Raw genomic sequence first — 20,762 nt, forward strand, 5'->3', positions numbered from 1 at the left:
GCTGCGAACATCTCGATTTTATCGCACAATCACTATTTTTTGGCCTAGCCGATGTTTGCTAATATTTCAATGGTATCTTAATTTTGCCAATGTTTATTGATTTTTACTGATATTTTCTCGATTTTTACATTTTTTTAGTTTTCTGAACCCTTGCCGATTTTATCCCAATGGCGATGTTTGCAACGTTGGTGGAGATTGCTACCTACTTCTCATGCTTGTTTCCTTTAGCCCTCATTTTCTTTGGACACTTTGATGCATAATGATCATGCTTATGAAAAACAAAGCACTAGATTTTACCTAAGTCATTTTCTAGTTGTGAGGTTGACTCCTCACTCTTTCACTCATCCTTGCTAGGTTTGTTACGTTTGCTCTTATTCAATTGTCCAAATACAGTTAGGCTCTCATCACCATTTTTCTTCTTTTCCTTTGAATCCATTTGAGTCTCCTCCTAGATACAATGATCCCAAAGCCTCTCAAAGTCTTTAAGGTTTTCCGAAGCACAAATACCTTTGACAAATAGTTCCCATGTAGCTGGGAAACCATTTAGTGCAAATTCAAAACACACAAGAAATTAAAACCATAAACTGTAGTTTTCTCATCAAGTCGTCAAAATCAAAATATATTACATGGAGACCGAGTCACTGAGTCACTTCTACTATAGGTGGAAATTCCAATGTCAAATACAAAAGAGACTAGATACTAGAACCTAGTTAGAAAATATCATGGAAACTTGAGAATGTTTGCCTGTAGAAAATAGGGTTTGTTGGGTTTGATTGTTGTCTCTGCACAAGAAGGTTTGGCCCTCAGAACTGAGGTATTCTGCCTACAATTCCCTGAAGTTTCTTTATTACCTTGCTGCCAATGATAAGCTATTCGACTGCCCAACAAACAAAGCAACTTGATTTGGTGGATTATGTGAATTATGGGCTGGTTAAACATATATTTGTCTTGGCTTGGCTATGGTAGAAGGTGGTTGTAGCAGTGTTGATAATATCGCCGAAATATCTCGATATTTTCTGAAGCCGAAATATCGCTAAGAAAATATCGCCATATTTTCTTGCTTGAAAAATATCATGATATTTCTGAAATATCGTCAATATTTCGGCAAAATATCGCTTTATGACCTCAAATATCGTCGGGCAAGCTGGGCCACGGCTAGGAAAGCAATTTTGGTAGTTTTATTTGCTCATTTTGGTTTCTTAGTCTTGGAGAAGGAAGGGGAAGAGCTTTGTGGTGGTTTTCAAGGAGGGATTGAGGATCAAACAACCATTATCACCACCAACTAATTTTTTTTTGTGGATCAAATTGAAGATCAGTGAGACAAACTTCATTTCTTCTGTTCTTAAAAACCCCTATGTTAATGATTTTTTTAATAGATTTAGGGTTATGGTTGCTTGCCTCTTTGCCTACCAAAGTTTTGCTTCTTTGTTTGTTTTTTCCATTTGCTATGATTTTCATGCCCATGAGCCAATGCAAGGGTTTTCTCCATATTTGGATAACAAGCTTCATTTTTTTAAAACTTCCTTATGCACCCTTTTATTGCCATTTTTCATTCACATTGCAAATAATGTCGTATAAAAAATATTTTTAAAATGAGGTGGTTATTACTTATTATTTTTTGTGTATGGGTGTTTAATGCCAATTTTTTGTTTTTTTGGTGCCCTAGGTTTGAATTAGTTCACTACAAATATGCCAAAAGCCTTGAACCCATTTTGGGAGTATGGGGAGCCTGATGGTGGGACAAATCGGGCATATCTATAATGCAAATTGTGTGGGACCAAGATGACAGGAGGGGTTATGCGATTGGAATATCATCTAGTTAGACTCCCTGGACATCATGTTGGGCTTTGTATGGTTTCTAGTGCGGAGCTTATACAAGAAGCTCTTGAAGCAATTGATGAAAGACAAAAAGAAGGAAGAGGCAGAAAGAAACAAGGTTGAACGTGCAGGTTAGTCTTTTGGGATATCTTCTTTTGATTTTGAGGCTAAGGGTAGTGGGAGGGGCTCCACAACATCACCTGCTAGTGCTAATGTTACTGGGAGTGGTAGGTCATCATTTTTTGTTCCACGAATAGGAAATGGAGCACAACCTTTCATAAAATTAAGAAAATGGAGAAGCAAAAAGCAAATAGAGTTATGGGGAGGTGTCTTTTCTAGGGCGACTTACCTCTTAGCATCACCAAAACCAATCCATTTTGGTAGCCAATGTGTGATGCTATTGCTGTTGTGGGCCCAGGGCACAAAAGTGCGACATATGAAGAGTTGCGGGGGCCAATACTTTTAGCAGAAAAGCAAGATATCAACTCTAGATTGGCAGAGTTGAAACAAACATGGGAAGTGTTTGGATGCATTGTGATGTCTAATGGTTGGACAAATAGGAAGGGTAGGATCCTTGTAAATTTCTTGGTACCTTGTTCTAAAAGTACCATGCTTATTAAATCAGTGGATGCATCAACACATATAAAATATGCAACAATGATATGTGAGTTGTTAGATGGGTTCATTCGGGAGATTGGTGTGCAGAATGTGGTGCAGATCATAACAAATAATGCAACTAATTATGTGTTTGTCGGTAAGATGCTTATGGAGAGGCACCACCCATTGTTCTGGACTCCATGTGCAACACATTGTATCGATTTGATGCTTGAGAATATGGGGAAACTCTCCTTCATCAAAGAGGTGATTGATATGGCTAGGAGCGTCCCCAAGTTTATATATAACTATGCTTTTCTTTTTAGCCTCATGAGGAGATACATTAGAAACAAGGAGTTGTGGCGTCCTGCAATCACACGTTTTGCGACCAACTTTATTACTCTTCAGTCTTTGCTTCAATGCTAGTTTGAGTTGAAGCAAATGTTTGTTTTTGGTGAGTGGTGTGATTGTAGATACAACAGGGGATAGGACATGAGAGCCATTGCAAAAATGATGTACACTAGCACATTTTGGCAGGGAGTAGAAGAAGTGTGCTCAATTAGTGAATCTATAGTAAAGGTTTCGAGATTGGTAGATGGGGACAAGCCTGTAATGGCTTATTTGTATGAAGCCATGGATAGGGCCAAGGAGGCCATTTGTTCTTATTACGTAGACAAGGGTTCTGTTGGGCTTGATAGACATATGATGTTATGGGATGTGATTTATAGTCAGTGGACAGGGATGCTTCATCGACCCATTGATGCAACAACGCTCTTCTTCAACCCCGCATTTTCATACAAATGCCCATTTGATTTTGATGGCAAGGTGATGGAAGGGCTCCATTCCTGTATTTAGAGGATGGTACCCGATCCTGAGCTTCGTAGCAAAGTCAATTGCGAGATATAGTTTTATCGGGATTGTGTTGGCCTACTTGGCTTTGATGATGCTATTAGGGAAAGGACTCTCTTCATGCCACGTAAGTGGCAAGTCATCACTCACTAGAATTTTCAATTTAGAATTTACGTATTTATAATTCTAGATTTTTAAAATTCAATTATGTAATTTTTATTTGAAAGTTTAATTATGTTTTTAAATTTTTGATTTTTTTTATTTCTTTATTTTGTTGTAGAAATTTGGTGGCGAAGTTATGGTGCACGGGCACCAAATTTGCAGAAATTGGTCATAAGAATCTTGAGTCAAACATGTAGTTGTTCGGGGTGTGACCACAATTGGAGAATATTTGAGAAAATACACTAAAAAAAGCACAACAAGCATAACTTTGAGCTTCAACCTTCAGTTGAGCAATTACATTTATTGTAATTTTAATTTATGACTCTCAAGTGTGAAGAGTCAAGACTCATTAGTTTTTTTGACTCTCTTACAGGTTGAAGTTCTCATTCCTCGATGATTTAGTGTATGTGCATTACAATCTCCGATTTCGAGTGAAGCAAATTGAAACACCAATTGATCCAGATGCCATTTCTTTAGACAATATTGATGTATTGTCTCAGTGGAGGGTGGAGTCTGAGGTGACCATTTTGGAGGAGTCACCAACATGGTTAGTTCTAGAGGAATCATTAGAATAGGGGCAACAAGAGGAGGAGGACTCGGGGGAGGAGCAACATGAGGAGGAGGAGCAGGAGGAGGAGGAGGAGGAGGAGACTGTGGGAGAATCAATGTCAACACCATCTGCTATAGATATAGGAGAGCACAAATCCATAGCCAACAATCATTATTTGACATTAGGTGTAGGAGCAAGGCTTTCTATTGCTAGGGGCAGGCCTGGCAAAAAACCCATCATTTTTTCTCGTAAAAGGGGGAGAGGGCACTAATCTCAGATAGATAGCTGCTAGTTTTATTTGTTTTGTTACATATAACTCATGATGATGAGATACGTTTATATATGTGATGTTATTTTGTATTGGTTCTCCACATTTGAGTCCTTGATTGGACAATTATCAAGGATCAACAGGATTTGGTGTCGCCTTTGATGTATCATTTTTATTTTACATCCACTACATCATATATATCAGTGCTTTTTTCATATTTATGTGCCAATGTGTTTATTTCATGTTGTTATTGCTTTATATGTTTAAAAATCTGAAAAAAAAATGAAGCTATTATGCATTTTTTTTTAATAATGTTGGTCGATATTTGCCAATATTGCTGATAAGATGTTTTCTGGACCCTCGCCGATACTTTGCCGATATTGATATTTTCAACACTGGGCTATAGTATTAAGACAAAGAATGCTGCTATTTAGTAAGTATTCTCCCAGAGAGAAATCTGCTATCCAAGAGTGATTCTCCTTCCATTACAGAATTTATCCTTTTAATAAATCGATCTCCAAGATAACCAGCGCTGCCTCCTTCAAAATATGGCACCGTAGCCTCTATCATATGACAGATTTAACACCCAGAAATTAATAGGTTTGGCCTTCCTTGCACTAATGATGTTGTACTCACAATTTATAAATCCCTCATTATTATAATTGATCTCTAAGATAAAACCATTTGCTTTGATGAACTCGGCTCCTGGATCAATGAAAACCACGACCCTCACTATAATATTCTTTATTTCAAATCATCTTGGCCCAGTATACAAACGAAGATCTCTTCATGAATAAAATATGCCTTGCAAAACAAATGAAGTCTCTTGACAAAATTAAAACCTCAAAATTATGGAAAACCTATCTTCCCAATTAGTATTCTCCAATGAGAAATCCACAGTGATTCCTCCTTAGATTGGCTAGGGTTTATAGTTTCAACACTAAAACCAATTTTTCTTAGGGATAGGGTTTTACCTCTTCCTTAAGCCGCAAGGGCTCAAAATTTAATAAGGGAAATCATCCATCCACGCTCCTAAAGAATGATCTTGAGCTCCCTTTTATAATCTTTGGCCATTCCAATACCATGGGTAAGTATTCCATGGATACCAATACCATGGATAAGTATTCCATGGGTGCCAATACCACGGGTACCAATACCATGGGCAAGTATTGCATGGGCACTAATACTATGGGCAAGTAAATACATAATAATGTGACTTTATAAAGTTCACATTGTTCTCATAGCTGCATTCTAATCTAATTAAATCAATTGTTTTTCATATAGTATCTCTCGGAAAGGTAAATGACAATACACCCCAGGACATAAGGATGCCCACCAAAGCAGTGAGTTAATTCCCACCAAGGGGATGTCAGCGATGCCATAAAACTAAGCAACATGGAAATGAGAAGCTAAGAATAATCATCATGAGGGTCCACACACTGGGGATCTAGGACACACACAAAAAGATCATCCCAAGAGGATTTTGCAAGGCTTTAGACTTGCATTCCTTGGGATGACAATGGTGCTGCCCAAAATGAATCTGCTCATATGTACCCCTGCTGAACATTACGGGACCTAAAAGCAGTGATGGCATGATTGACAACAATAAAGCAAAGCTGGTTGCAAAAAGCTTTGTGTAGAAAGTTCTTTGCTTTCTGTAAAATTATATATATGTTTTTGGAATAACTTAGAAATAGGTTAAATTGTATATTGCATAAATGTGGATCAATGTGCTAGACAAAGGACTGTCCATTCTGCAAATCTCTCCCGATGATGAATATCAGGAATTTGTCCAACACTTAACATATGCGCAGTCATTTATCTGGGGAGATATGCATAAACGAGGACCAGAGGTCTATCTGCTCTGCAAATCTCTCCTGATGATGAATATCGACAATTCCTGCAACACTGAACAGATGTGCAGTCATTTATTTGTGGAGATTTGCATGTTGAATGGTCCTTCCTGTGCATGCTGCTGATCTCCCCTGATGAGTGGACTGTAGTAACTTCTACAGGAGCTTTCTGAGTGGGATTAGTGAAAACCTTTTTGTGCTGCTTTGAATTGCAAGGGACTGTGTAATACAGTTTTTATCATAATGATTCATTAAATTTCTCAAGTATTTACCAAACTGTGTAGAATGCTGGCTATTATAAGTTGATATGAATGTATTAATATACCAAGCAAATGTGTTGTTTACTGGATGGCGTGTCTTTTGAATAAGTGACTATGATGGAATGCAAATTGTCATCATAAGAATACATCTTTAAAATCAGATACTTTTGACAGCAATAACATAAATATCAACTAAAAGCTCTTCTCTAGTAAATAAACTTCCTTTTTGGCAATTTTTGACTATAGTTGTGTCATTGTTCTTGAAATATATTTGGGGTGTTGAAAGCTGTCTTTGGTTGTTTGATTTTTATTAAAACCCTATACCTTCTCATGTTGATGTCATGCTTGTTACCAAAACTTTTCAGAATCAAATGTGTTAGATGTCATGGATTTATGTTTAAATTTACCATGCCTCTATTTTATGACAAATGAATGATCCGGCTTGCATTTTTGAGCATTTTAGTTTCATTAGATATCCTTATTCTGTTGAAGCAAGCTGTTTTCTTTGAATGCATGCATTTTAATTGTGGGATCACGAGGTACATATCACATGAAGCTACAACTTCTATTTTCCAAGAGTTGTTTATGCAAACCTCTCCCACTTAGATGATGGATTAGCAATGCTATATAACTTTGTCCCCATTTTATGGCTTTTTCTATTGAATACTGTACCTTTTACCGGATTTTTGACTTGAAATGCACACATAAAGAGATATTTGACAATATATTTTTGGATGCTGCAGGCAACCATAGTTGTGAATCCCTTCAACGGAATGGATGTTGGTCAGTCTACCAATGATGCCAGGTACCTTAATTGCTAATCTGGTATTTAAGCTATTTATTGGGTTCATATATACTTAGAATGATATATATTATTTCTTTTGCAGGGACAAAGGCATTGACAATGCGTTTGTAGTGACCATTAATGAAAGGAGAGTGAGTATGCAGTGAAATTATCATTCAGTTACTATATTTAAGCATATTGCTATTTGTAAATTCCCAGATGATATTGAACAAAGAAAATATTAACACATCCTTTTTGTGAAGTGCGTGTTGATTCCTTTTAATTGGCAACTAACATATTTTTGTTGTAATAATTATATACAGCAAAACAGTGTGGGTGAATATGGATGTCCTTAGGGGATGGCCTAGGTACTTAGTAGAATTTTCTTGTGTATTTGGTGGTAGCAGGTGTTTTATGCACCCCCATGGTAGTAGTGGGCTTCTACATGGGTTGACTACTCTTGTGGAACCTCTTTGCTAGTGTAGGGTGAGTGGGGGTTCATGTTGATTCTTGTAGTAGTGGGTTGCATGGGGATTGTCATGAATTTTCTTTGTTATAGGGATTAAGGATGACCTTGTGACATTTTAAAAATTAAAATGCTCCATATTTATAAGTATTGACGAGTGAGCGTTAGCTGATATTCTCAGTTTTTAGCTTTTAAAATTTCAATGTATCTATTATACTAATTTTTTTTTTCCCCTGGAAAAATCGTAATCTTTCATTACGATTGAAAAATTACATGATGTAGATGCCTTCTGGCATATGCTGTAAAAACAGATTCAAATATGTTGTGCAAAAAAGATGCAAAGATCCTTCATCACCACGCAAGGTGTACGGATTCAGGAAAATAGTCATGAAAAGCAAAAATACAAATTAATGTACAGGTGGGGAAAAAGTCAGACTTTTCTCCCTTTTTTCTTCTCAACCTTTCTCCAAACCCCCTGTGACTCTGTTGGAGTTATAAGTGCTAACGCTGTTTCAGCCACAGGTTGTGGATTGTCTTTATCGGAGTCTGATGTGTCTGATATGTGTTGGCGTTTGTTTCTGCCCATATCCATAGTTTCTGATATACTTGCCAGTGTTGTGTCTATTTGTTCCTGTGGGTTTGTTTTTCTGCTTCTAGTTCTTTGTTCATCTGGCTGGTTTCAGTGGGGTTGGCAAATTCCATTTCTTCTTCCTCCTCGTCATTCGGGGGGGGGGGGGGGGGGGTGGAGAAAATTGCCATCCCTTAGCTTGCTTTTCTGTTTTCTTCTTTCTGCGATTATCTTTTTTGTTTGCTGGACATGAGCTTTGTAGATGTCCTGTTTGTCGGCAATTCGGCATCTGAATGCCGTATTTTCATAATCTAGGACCTGTGTCCAGCTCCTCTGTCTATGCTTAAGCTGAATTTGATCTGGTAGGCCTTTGCTGAGGTCTACTTCCACACATATTTGTGCAAAAGTATATATTCTTTCCTCTATTCGTTGGGTGTCCATTTTGATGTAGCGTCCAATAGTGTTGCCGATTCCAGCTAGTACTTGATTATTCTAGAGGTGTATTGGGAGATTGTGAAGCCGCACCCAAACTGGCATTTTGGAGATGACCATTGTATTTGCATCAAAATCTGGGAACCATGGTGTGATGAAGAGTCCAATGGATCCCCAGAACCAAGGTCCTTCCTGTATTACTATGTCTCTGTCTATTGCTGATTGAAATTTCACTATGAAAAAGCCCTTGGAGCAGAGATGTATTTCGCATTGTGTGGTCCAGTTCGTGAAGATCCAATAAAATAGATCCGCTGGTTTGGGCCAAAAACAGTGAAATCTACAGATTATTGCTTGCCTTTCATATATTGTGCAATGCTCATCTAATTTTGGTGTATCTGTATTGTATTCCGGCATATGATCTAGTTGTTCCACAATGTATGGTATGGTGTCCATACCTGTTTGTTTCGGTGCCGCTCCTTCTATGTTTTTCCCTTGTAGGGAATTTTTGAAGGGAATGCTGCCTGGTTTTTTCCCTATTGAACCAGTACCTGTGGGTCAGGAATCCTGTTATTGTCAATTGCTCCCCTTCTTATCCTCAGATTGAGGATGATTGTTGACAGTGATGTAATTTTGTATTCCCACAGGTATTTTGTGTCTTGTAGCACTCTGCCCCCATGTATCAGGTTTTGAGTTCTGATGGGGTATCCCAGCTGTTGCATTATGATTTTCTGCACTTGCTCTACTGAATCTGTCTCTTTTACCCAAATTATTTTCGATTTACCTTCCAGGGTTTTTACAAAGACTTGAAAACTGTATGGTCTTACCAGGGTTTCAGATTTTGTTTTCTGCAGATCTAACCCTGTGCTTTTGCTCTGCATCTTTTGCTTACTTCGAAACATCTTTTCCCGTGAGTGTGTTTCCAGATCTAACCAGAATAGGGGTAGATCTGCTCTACAGAGGTCTAGATCGGAGAGCCCAAGACCCGATCTGTGCACAATGTTGCTGATCGATGAATATGATGCCCAATCTGGGCTCAAAGGCGATTGTTCGGACATATGGAAAACAAGATCTGCATAATAGTTCAATTCGGAGTTTTGACCTGAAAAGAGCTTAATAATTTCTTCATACCTTTTGCTTTGTCGGCGGTCTACCGTCCTGAGAGCTCCATTGTTACTCGAGACAACACCCTCCGATGCAGTTGCTGCCACAGAGCAGACTTTCAAAGGCTCGATCCTTCTGCATTTCGGAGGCATAGTCGGCCTTGTTGGGCCTATCGGGGGTTTATCAGTAGTATTCGCCTCATTTTGCATCAGGTTTGTCCGGATTCGCACCTCCGCACTTCTTTTAAACTCTGACTGCAGCAAATGACGTGATACCCTTGCTCTCGGCCGTGTAAAGTTGATCAGTACCCGTCGAGCAGATTCAGACTTCTCACTTGTGGAATCTCCAGATGTTTGACAGGCGCGGGTAGATCTGGGAGCCATTTCCTTCGCAGGTTCGAACTCGGGTCGCCGCAGCAGATCTCCTCCTCCAGAAGATCCTTGTAATTCTCTTCTAAATGATACACCTATTATACTAATTTTATATATATGTTATAGAGCATATTGTTTTTGTATATATTATATCATCATATACTAACAATATATCTTTATAAAATTAACTAAATGCTATTAATTACAAATAATAAATTATATATATATATATATATATATATACATATACATAAATGTTATTATTTACAAATAATAAATTATATATATATATATCCCATGAAATACATATAAATTATTGTAGTAATTATATATAAATACATATATATTTTACCATTAAATACATATTACAGGAAACCCACCAGGGACTTCCCCTCATTTTGAGGATGGTACCCAAGGTAATTTGGATTCTACAAAAACTTAAGGCTTTTTGGACATAGGGCTTGTTGCCACACAATCTAGCAGGGGTCCTAGGAGGGGAGCCTATGGGACAACTACTAGACCAAATGACAACAATGGGACAAAGACCCACTGTTACCTCAGCGAGTGTCCCTTGCTTTGAACGGACTTCCACCGATGTGAGGAGTCTCGGTATAATAGGAATCACTTGTAATGATGGGATAAATGAATAGGTATGAATTATTTCCCTAGGCCTGTTCAAAGAGAGACTCAATTAGGGACCAATACCTCAAAATAAGCTAAAGGCTCTCTAAGAAAGACTTGGGACGAAGATCTAAACCCTAGAAGCTAAACTGTAGGTCTAGATCTAAACCCTAGAGAGGTCTAGACCTAGGGTTTAGATCTTCTAATGATGATGAGTATGCGTAAGGTCAAGGTTTCCAATGTGATATAGGACCTCTCTAGAAGTTTTGCAAGGTGATTTGTCACTTGAAAATGACTTTTGCTTCACTAGAGAGACCTAGAAAGAACCTATGCAAGACGTAGGGTTTATAAATGATCGTGGAACGAGATCCTCCTATGCACTTACTAGGTCAAGATAGGGTAGAGAATGATAAATTCCTTTGAATATTATGTGCAAATGACCCTCAATAAGACCACCTTGTTCAAGGCGCTCAAGGTAGGTTTCCAAAGACACAACTAGGGCACGGGTTTTCTTGCAAACTAAGCATGAGAATTCCACCAAACTCAAAGACTCACTAGAGGAGACACTAATGTAGATTCTTTTCCAAACGGATTTGAAAAATACACCCTCTAAGGAATTTCATAGGTTGCCCTAGCTAGGCTGTCTAGGAAAGGGGCCAATTTTTTTTTGGAGGGAAAATAGAAGGAAAAGAAGGGTGACCACCAATTTTACTTGGACTAGTGCCTACTTCCCTTGGCTATGGAGTCAATGATGATTCGAACTTTGCTAAATTTGTTTTCAAGGAGACTAAAAAGCGATGCCTTAGCAACCACTTTTCAACAATTACCTACTCAATAGCTAATGGATTTTCATGGAAGAATTACCAAACTCATCAACTAGGAACATTCATCTATTACCATTCGATGACTAACATGTGCAATTTTGCAATTAAACAATCCTTTACAATGATATTTAACAAAATTAGGGAATAAAAGAACTAGCTAGTTGCAATAATTCCACAGATTAGACATCATTTCAACAAAGTTTCAACAAGATAGCACTTACAAATTGACAAGAGATATATCCAACCATAGCAAGAAGTAGCTCCAAGAAAGATCGAAATTAGCTTCCAAATATATTGAAATGCATCAAAGGTCATCCAATTTGTCCAAGAAGAAGAAGTTCAAAATTCTTTACAAGAGAATCCAAGTGTTGATGATGATGATCTCTCACAATGGGAGAGATCTCTATTTATATGATCCTCTACCTAATTCGAATTAGCCTAATAGCCCCTACAATTATAAAATAATGTGAAAATAACAAGTCCTTGGTGACAAGCCCACCAAGTAGCTCATAAAGTGATGAAGAAGCCATCCATAAGTGAGTCAAAATGATGAAATCATGGTGTAGAAGGGTCGTTGGAAGGCTGAGTTGAGTCCTCAAGGTGCCATAATGAAGGAGAGGGCTCCATGAATGATGGACAAGGGGTTGGCCCCTTAATCTCTATGTAAATGATCATGTGGTGCTCCAAAGTGGCTCTAGGGCACAAGTAATGGTCTCATGGGTCTCCTGATGAAAAATAAGCTTGTAGACTACTCCAAATGAGGGCACGAAAGATGGTGCTTTCCCTCCCATGTCTCAAGGATGAGACAAACCTCCTTTGGGCCTCAGATCAACTACCAAACCCTGTATACACTGGTAAGCCGACTGGGGACACCGTTGGTCCAAGTGCATCATCTCACATATAATATTGGGCAATGAACAAGGTGATGTAGGTGCTGAGGGCGTCCATAAGATGAGACGATGCTATATCACATGATAAAGTCCAATGGCTCTCAATGTATCCCCTACAAGTGTCAATATGATCCTTTAGTGGGCTTGGGCCCCAGTTAAGTTGCCCAACCCATGATGAAACCACCTGCCAATCACGCATAAGATCCAATGCATCTCCTCACTCTCAGGCACAATAATTCATTAGTGCATTTAAGTGAAACAAGGTTGTTAGTCAATGGCACAAATGAGATTTTTATAATGGGCTTCCTTTCGAAATTTTGGGTTTTGAACATGTAATGGTGTTACCTCCCTAGGTAGGAGTGGCTAATAAACAACCCTATTAGGTGTTTCCAACCCTTAAAGGGAAGGACATGTCCAAGGTACATCCTTAAAGTGGTAAGTGCCATGTGGATAATAATGAGGAGGATTGGGTCACAAGGGTCTCAAGGTCAAATGCCATGGGCTCAAGGGTGGAAATGACCAGGGATGTCCACATATTTGGATGTATAGATATAGGAGGGAGCAATCATGGTACATGAGTTACGTTGACCTTTGTTTTTCCACCCTTCGACATTCGCCTTTTGCCTTTTTTATTTTTATTTTTTTTTTTCTTTTATTATATTACTTGGGGCTCCAAGGGATGAGAGAATGTTGTGTATGATATAGAAGTGATCACCCCTTTAAGATGGGGCACTTCATCGCCCACTAGGGGTTGGGACATGCATGGGTTCCTTAATGATGCCGGGGGCACTCGAGGGGTTCCCTAGGAACCAAGGTGATGGCCACAATGACAAGGCGTAGAGCTAATGTTTGGCTTTTGCTAATGTGCTAAATTTTACTGTCCATACCATCTTTTGCATTTTGTGGTATTATTTCCTTTTGTATGTGGCCATGATATGGTTTTATCATTTTTTAAAAAGTTGCATCAACCTTCGGAGCATTGTTCTAGGCTTGACCTAGACATGTGGACAAGGGGAGGGGAGTATCAAAGCCTTTTGGACCTAGTGGTCATGTGGACCTAGAGAGGGAAGATGATGAAATAGGGCTTGTAATGTGTGAAGGAGAGTGAATAATGTGGAACGAGAAAACGTGACTACCTTACCAAAATCGAGGTTTCCTAAGAAATGCGCATCTTGAAGCTATAAGCTAGTAGGGGAGATCCCATGGGACTAGGTTTGAGTATTGACCCCCCATTTAAGATGAGGGAACAAGACTATAGTCGAAACCCTTCTTCCAAGTCACCCAATAATCCATACCCAAGTGTGCCCAAGGAAAAACAAGCATAAGCACTTGATTGCACAATGAAAGACATACCTTTAGGATTGGATGGTCCACCTTCAAACATACGCTCTCGACAGATGGGTGAGGGGACATATGACTGTCTCAGGGAGTGGAGATCAATTGGCACAATATTGGCTATTGGTTGTTGGTTGAAGACAAATCTAGGAGAAAAATTCCTCCTATGGGGTCACCCACTGGTGGTGGGTAATAAGGCTCAAAGCCATTATAAATGTACTCATCAAGAGCTCAACATGTCATTTTTACGAATTGGACTTGGGTGGGGACATTAATAATCATTTCTCCCAACACTTGAGCTAGACCCAATGACCTTTTATATTATAATAATAATAATAATAATTTAATGTGTATTTAATATATATGTGTATATGATATATATTATTTATTTCATGTAACCAAACATCCCATCCTCCAACTCGTAGCCAAGGATATGATATTGTAATGTTCCTTAGAGATTAATTGCCTAAGAGATGAAGTAGCCTATCAATCCCGTAGGCTATAGTCATTGACAAAGGGGAAATCCCCAAAATAGTCAATGTTGGGCAATGGAGGGCAAGTTTTGGGGCAGCTGGGGCAAAATCCCAAAGTTGGGGTTTGGTGTGAACCTTAATCAAGGAGAAAAATCACCCTCAAAGAAATCTATAAATACAAGAGGGATAAATTGATTTGAGACATCATTGGATGGGATCATTCATCTCTATTTTTCTTGAGCCTGAGGCTCTGATGCTTTTAAGACCCCTTCTCTCCTACTAATTTTGGTGGTGAAAGATTCCACCCTAGTTAGTTCTATTTTCCTATTTCTTCTTTGTTTTGGCACAGGATTATTGGAAGAAGATCTTTGGTCTGAGGAAGATTATCAAGCTAGTCAAATCCCTCTCTAAGGCAACATCTGAAGCAAGATAAATCAGGTCTATTTATGACGTCAAGCGAAGTGGTTGAAGACAAATAATAGCGAGGTTCTGGATTGAGGATATACAAACTTCTCTGTGGCAAAACAAAAGTCTTATTCCTAAGACAAACAAGCACCTTGAGGCTAAGCGAAGGTCATTCCAACCAAATTTTGAAGGACGTTTGTGACCTTGCGAAGGACTCCTATTCTGCGGTTACAGGCCAATGGATTTTGTGGGTTCTGGGGTAGTCCGAATATCTTGAATCAGGCGAGACCCTTAAGGTAACTCAACTGGTGATCCGTTAATCAAGGCACTATGAGATTATGGTTGTGGGTAGATCAAAGGCTCCCGTAACCCTCTTGCGAGATATGTGAAGGATCCTGAGGTCACTGTCAATGATTCGAAGTCACTGAGGCTTGACTCCTGTAGCAAGACAGAAGGTCGAAGATTGGATGCTGCATCGAAGCTGGTTGTGAAGGTATAGATTCATGCTGAGTCAATCACGGATCTGAAGCAACTTAAGGAATAAATTCATTGCGACTACTCGCAAACATATCCTTGGGGTTCGATTTGCTGACGATTCATTTCATCATTATAGACGAGAAGTCGGTTCGATTCATTCAAAAAGAATTCACATAGAGTCTATAGTTGTGGAAATTAATCGAATTTTGGTTAGGATATTACTTCATTATTAAATTTACTTTGTCAATTATTGTATATACTGTGTAAGTATCTGTGGGACAATAATATTGTATTGATGTGGGTCTGCTAAATCATCATATTGTTTTGTTAAGGTTACTGCATCAATTGAAGAAATGGATCTATTGCATGATAATGTTTTCTCTATTGATTCGCTGTATTATTGAGAAGCCAGTTCTGTTCAATGAAGGATACAATAATTGTATTGAATTAAACTGTTGTTTCAAAGGGAGAAGATTTGTGAAAAGCCCAGTACCCTAAGAAACCCTAGGGAAAAAATTACTCTAGATCCCTACAAATGTCCCATAGGGCCGAAGGCCATTCAACAAAAAGGATCAAAGCCAACAAAAATGTTCAACATTATGGTCGATATGAGCTCAAGATTTAACTCGCGAGAGTTGAACCTAGATTGGGAGGATGAAAATCATTCCTCCCAACAACTTGAGATAAATCCAATTGACTATATATATATATATATATAGTTTAACATGTAAACAAGTACCCCACCCTCTAGTCCATTGCCTTTTGCAAAAGCTTAAGGCTTTGTGGACATAGGGCTTAAGGCCATTATAAATATACTCTTCAAGAGCTCAACATGTCACTTTTACAAATTAGACTTGGGTGGGGACATTAACAATCATTCCTCCCAACTACTTGAGCTAGACCCAATTGACCTTTATATGTGAATTATATGTAAATATATATAATAATAATCATAATAATAATAATAATGGATATTTAATGTGTCTTTAATATATATATATATTATATATATATATATTAAAGACACATTAAATATCCATTATTATTATTATTATGATTATTATTATATATATTTACATATAATTCACATATAAAGGTCAATTGGGTCTAGCTCAAGTATATATTATTTATTTCATGTAACCAAGCTTCCCATCCTCCAACTCGCAAGTAAGGGTATGCTATCCCTTAGGGTCGAATGCCATTCAACAACAAGGATCAAAGGCAACAACAACATTCAACAATATGCTCGATATGAGCTCAAGATTTCACTCACAAGAATTGAACCCAGTTGACAATATATATATATATATATATATATATATATATATATATATATCCCAGCCTCCAACTCCCAAGTAATGGTATGCTATTCCTTAGGGCCGAATGCCATTCAACAACAATGATCAAAGGCAACAACAACATTCAACAATATGCTCGATATGAGCTCAAGATTTCACTCACAAGAATTGAACCCAATCACCAATATATATATATATATATATATATATATATACCAAGTACCCAACCCTCTAGTCCATAACCATGGGTAAGATATTCCTCATGGCTCATATTCTTTAGCAACAATTGGCTAATGAACAATGGAACATTTCTCAAATGGAATTTCAACTCAAGTGGGGGGGATAGGCCCAATTAACTCATCCCCTTGCTCTCTTCCTGGGATAGGCCCAATTAACTCATCCCCTTGCTCTCTTCCTTCACACACACATTTTTTCAAAGAAAAAGTTTTGTGATTTGAGGAAAATTGCATGTATTGCATACATCAACAAATATCACCTCGACTGAAAAAACATAATGCTTAAAGAGCCATCCTACCAAACAAGGTGCTATTACTTGTTGGAGCACACAACCCTCAAGCTTAGATCAATGATGGTGGCCAAAACAACCAAATGACCCAGACAACGTAGGGATCAACCATAAGAGATTTTTCGACCTAAGCGAGATTGAAATGCCAAAGATAACTTTGCAATAATGCATATAATTTTTGGAAACCTAAAAAGGCAATCCCATAAATAACTCTCAAACGTTGATTCACTACCTCCTTGTTGACTTAAGTTCTAAGTCCTAGAGTGGGTAGGAGGCTCCCTTTGGTTGGACTTGGAAGTTGGAACCATTTGACACTGGAACACACACTTGTTGCAACCTTGGACTCACTTGAAGCATTGTTAGACTTTGGAGAATGCCTTGGATGCCCTGATCAAGGATACTAGCTTAGAGGTGATTAGATTGACCATACTACATGATGCCTGTGTTGGAGTGTTGGAGATTCCTGCCCACTAGTTGATGACCTTAAGATCCCAACGACTTGATTCTAATTTCTCACATATGCTAACATAGCAATAGTAGGAAAAACCTTGGCAATATAAGAAAATGTTGAGAACATGCCTCATGCAACCATAACATATCATTTAGGGAAACATTGACATAACTAGTAGAATTGGGAGAGCAAGACATGCACACACAAAGAACTCTATGACTACCATATGTGCAACACACATGAAACACATGATGCATGTAATAGAAGCACAATACATGACAAATGCATACAATGAGTAACACAAGTGTGACCCATAGGAAATCCAAAAAAATGTGAATATCAGAAGTGTAATTGAGACAAAGAGAAGTTGAGTTGTGATACTTATGCACTTTTCAATAAAACCCTTGACATAAACACACATGATCATATAAATGTGTGTTTGCAATAGGAATCACACATATATGAAGAAGAACAAAGGCTTTAGCATATTTGAAGCTCTAAAAAACATAGTCATAAACAAAGGCAAAAAGACACACTAGACATATTTATCTTTTGAAGATTAATTTTCTACTTCAAGTTTCTTTGCAACATAAAGGGCAAAAGTGAAATTCTTTTCCTGAGTATTCTCTTTTTGAAAATGGAAGCCCTTTTGGAGAAATTTAATGGATATAACTTCTATATTCGTAAGGTGAAAATTTAAACCAAATTAAAAGTTAAGCCCAAAACCTATGGGGGATGGTAAGTGGACCGAGTTCAAATACACAACCAAACAAAATCATAGTGGTAGAATAGGTATGACAAAGCTAAATCAATCATAGTATTCATTGTATCTGATTTTTAGTTGCACCCTTTGACATATCAAAATTATCATAAGAGTTTTGTAATCAATTGAATGGACTATCGGGGTCAAGGGTGTCAAACACCAAATTCTCCTTGAAACTATAATATTTTAGGATTAAAATGGCTAGTGGAATAACTATGATGATTTATACAAATGACCCAAAATATCAAATAAAACAATTAGTTGTAGGTGGCAAGGTTGAAGGAGAAGGATGCAAAAGCTATACAATTAGAGATTTTACCTTTAGAATCCTTGGAAAATGATTCATCCAGAAAATGCCCTTTGTTCTAGAAACAAAGTAGGTAAAAGATTGAGAACATCAAAGCCCAACGACAAAATAGAGTAGCTAAAGTGTTGCTATTGTAGAAAATCGGGCCACATGGTTAGAGCCAATAATCTACTAGAATGAAAGGTTAAAGAGAAGAAAATCGAAAAGGAAATAAATTGTTATAGACAACGCTATTGATGAAGAAATTGAGGATGATAGTGACAAAATAAAGGATGTTTTTTTTTTTAGTTTCAACAGCTTGACCTATATGGTTGTTGAATGGAATTCGAGACTCAAAAAATGGAATTTGGGATTTCTGTAGTACTTTTGATTTTGCAATCATGTTTTTGTAAACATCCTTTTTAGTCTCAAGTCTACAAAATTTTGGTCTTTAATTTTTGTATTAAAGTGGGGTTAGTATAAAAGGTGACATTTCATGCCAAGGGGGGTGTTATAGTGCTAATGTTGAATACGTTGTTAGGATAATTAATGTTAAATAAAGTGTTGATAAAGAGTCCTAATGTTAAGAGGGGTAATTGATGTTGATAACTTATATATCATTATTTTTTTAATTTTTTTTTTTTCCCTATTTTGAGTTTTATTATTATTATTTTAATGTTCAGTTTTTACGTTATAATATTTGATCTCTTTCCGCTTTTTCTAATTTCAGTTTCTTCTCATTTACATTTTTATTAATATTTTATTTCTATAACGTCTAGTTTTGGATTTAGCCGTTGCATCTCTACTATATAATGTTTCTAATGGATCAAACTATCCATTTGTGTCTTGATGACGAACCACAGTAAATGGTTCGAAATGCATCAACCTCAATAATCCTATGTGATCTATCCCGAAGAGACTTTAAAGAATTCATGAGTTGCATAAGACTGCATTCAGAGAAACCCACATATCTGTAGCTTAGTTCTAGAAATTGTTAATTAACTTATTACATGGTGTATACAAGAAAGGCATGTTGATGCATTGTATGTCTTCTCTGTGAATAAAATACATTCTCTTGATATCTTGGCTCCTTTATTATGGTAAGACTTTGAGCTCAAACATAACTTGACACTTGTTGACTCGCCACATTCACTTGGTGAAATGAGAGGTTTGCATCTGCCATGTTTGTAACATGGTTGTTCATGGTGACTTGGGGCATTCTCCAAATTGTCTTCAATCCAATTAGGTCATCTTTGCATTCCTTGTTGAGAGGTTACGAGCTACTGTCTCTTCTATCGATTGGTTGCAAGAACTATTAGTATGACATTAATAAAAATAATTTTATTTGAATGTGCAATAATAATATTTTAGTGTTGTGCTATTTAATTGAATATTAAATTATATTGTTAACAAAGTTTAATTTTTTTTTTGTAATGAATATGCACCTATCCACCTTGAGAAAATAAGCAATTTTATAAAAATACTATAGCTTTACAAAAAACTTTGCCTCAATTTTGACTGCCAAAAAACTTGTGAAATATTGTGCAAGTTTTGGATGGCCATGGCATATGGATGATAAGTGGAAAATGGCTAGTATCTCTAGAGCATTTTACACGTACTTAGTTATTGTATTTTCTAAAGTTGGCTTTCATTATAATCTAAAGAAATAAAATTATTGTTTCATGACTCGTTTTGGACAAAAGAAATGCATAACCGCCTAGGTGTCATTGTAAGGTTCTCTATGAAGGCCTTTGAGAATGGCACAAGCCATTTTGATCCTCTTCTCCTATAACTTTTTGTACTAATATCCTCCCATTCTTTGCACCACTCATTTGGGGACTAGGTGATCACAACATATGAGAAATGTTTTCTCCAATTATGTGAACCTGATGATCTCATTTATTCTTAATGACTCCCTATCTACATGTAATTCAATAGGTGCACGCACTTCACCCAAAATGTTGTGGTTAGAATGGTTGGGTATGTTTTGGCCAACCAAAATGTAATGTTCCTTTTTTTGGTGTTCCTTACGACATGGTTAGGATGGACTTTCAGATTTGAGGGCAGACAGGTCACAGGTGCATGTTGGTGTCATCAGTGGGCCCAGGGGATTTTGGAGGAGTTTTGAGGAGTTTATACGAGGTTCGATGACATTCACTTCGTATATTTCATCATTCGCACAATTTACCTTTCGTTTCGGTGCATTCCAATTTCCAACAACTTTCAAAAAATAGAGTTATTATTGGGCTTGACGCAATTAATTACGCTTAAGGTGGCATTTCGGGAGGAATACTTGTCAGAACAACTTAGTGTAATAGCTTGTTGGAACCAAAACGA

General features: G+C 37.4%; 1 protein-coding gene across 1 annotated transcript in view; it reads left to right on the top strand.

The window, feature by feature from the left end:
• The window catches only part of LOC149238924 (uncharacterized), a 149,088-nt gene that overhangs the window by 29,098 nt on the left and 99,228 nt on the right, over positions 1 to 20,762 (top strand). Inside the window, exons 2-3 of the mRNA XM_089373241.1 lie at positions 7,098 to 7,159; positions 7,242 to 7,290. Of these exons, the coding sequence (XP_089229367.1) occupies positions 7,098 to 7,159; positions 7,242 to 7,290 (111 nt within the window). The remainder of the gene's footprint in view (positions 1 to 7,097; positions 7,160 to 7,241; positions 7,291 to 20,762) is intronic.

The sequence above is a fragment of the Pinus tabuliformis genome, chromosome 8 (genome assembly GCF_031772625.1).
Source record: "Pinus tabuliformis cultivar Carrire ecotype Pingquan chromosome 8, CPIR1, whole genome shotgun sequence".
NCBI lineage: Eukaryota > Viridiplantae > Streptophyta > Pinopsida > Pinales > Pinaceae > Pinus > Pinus tabuliformis.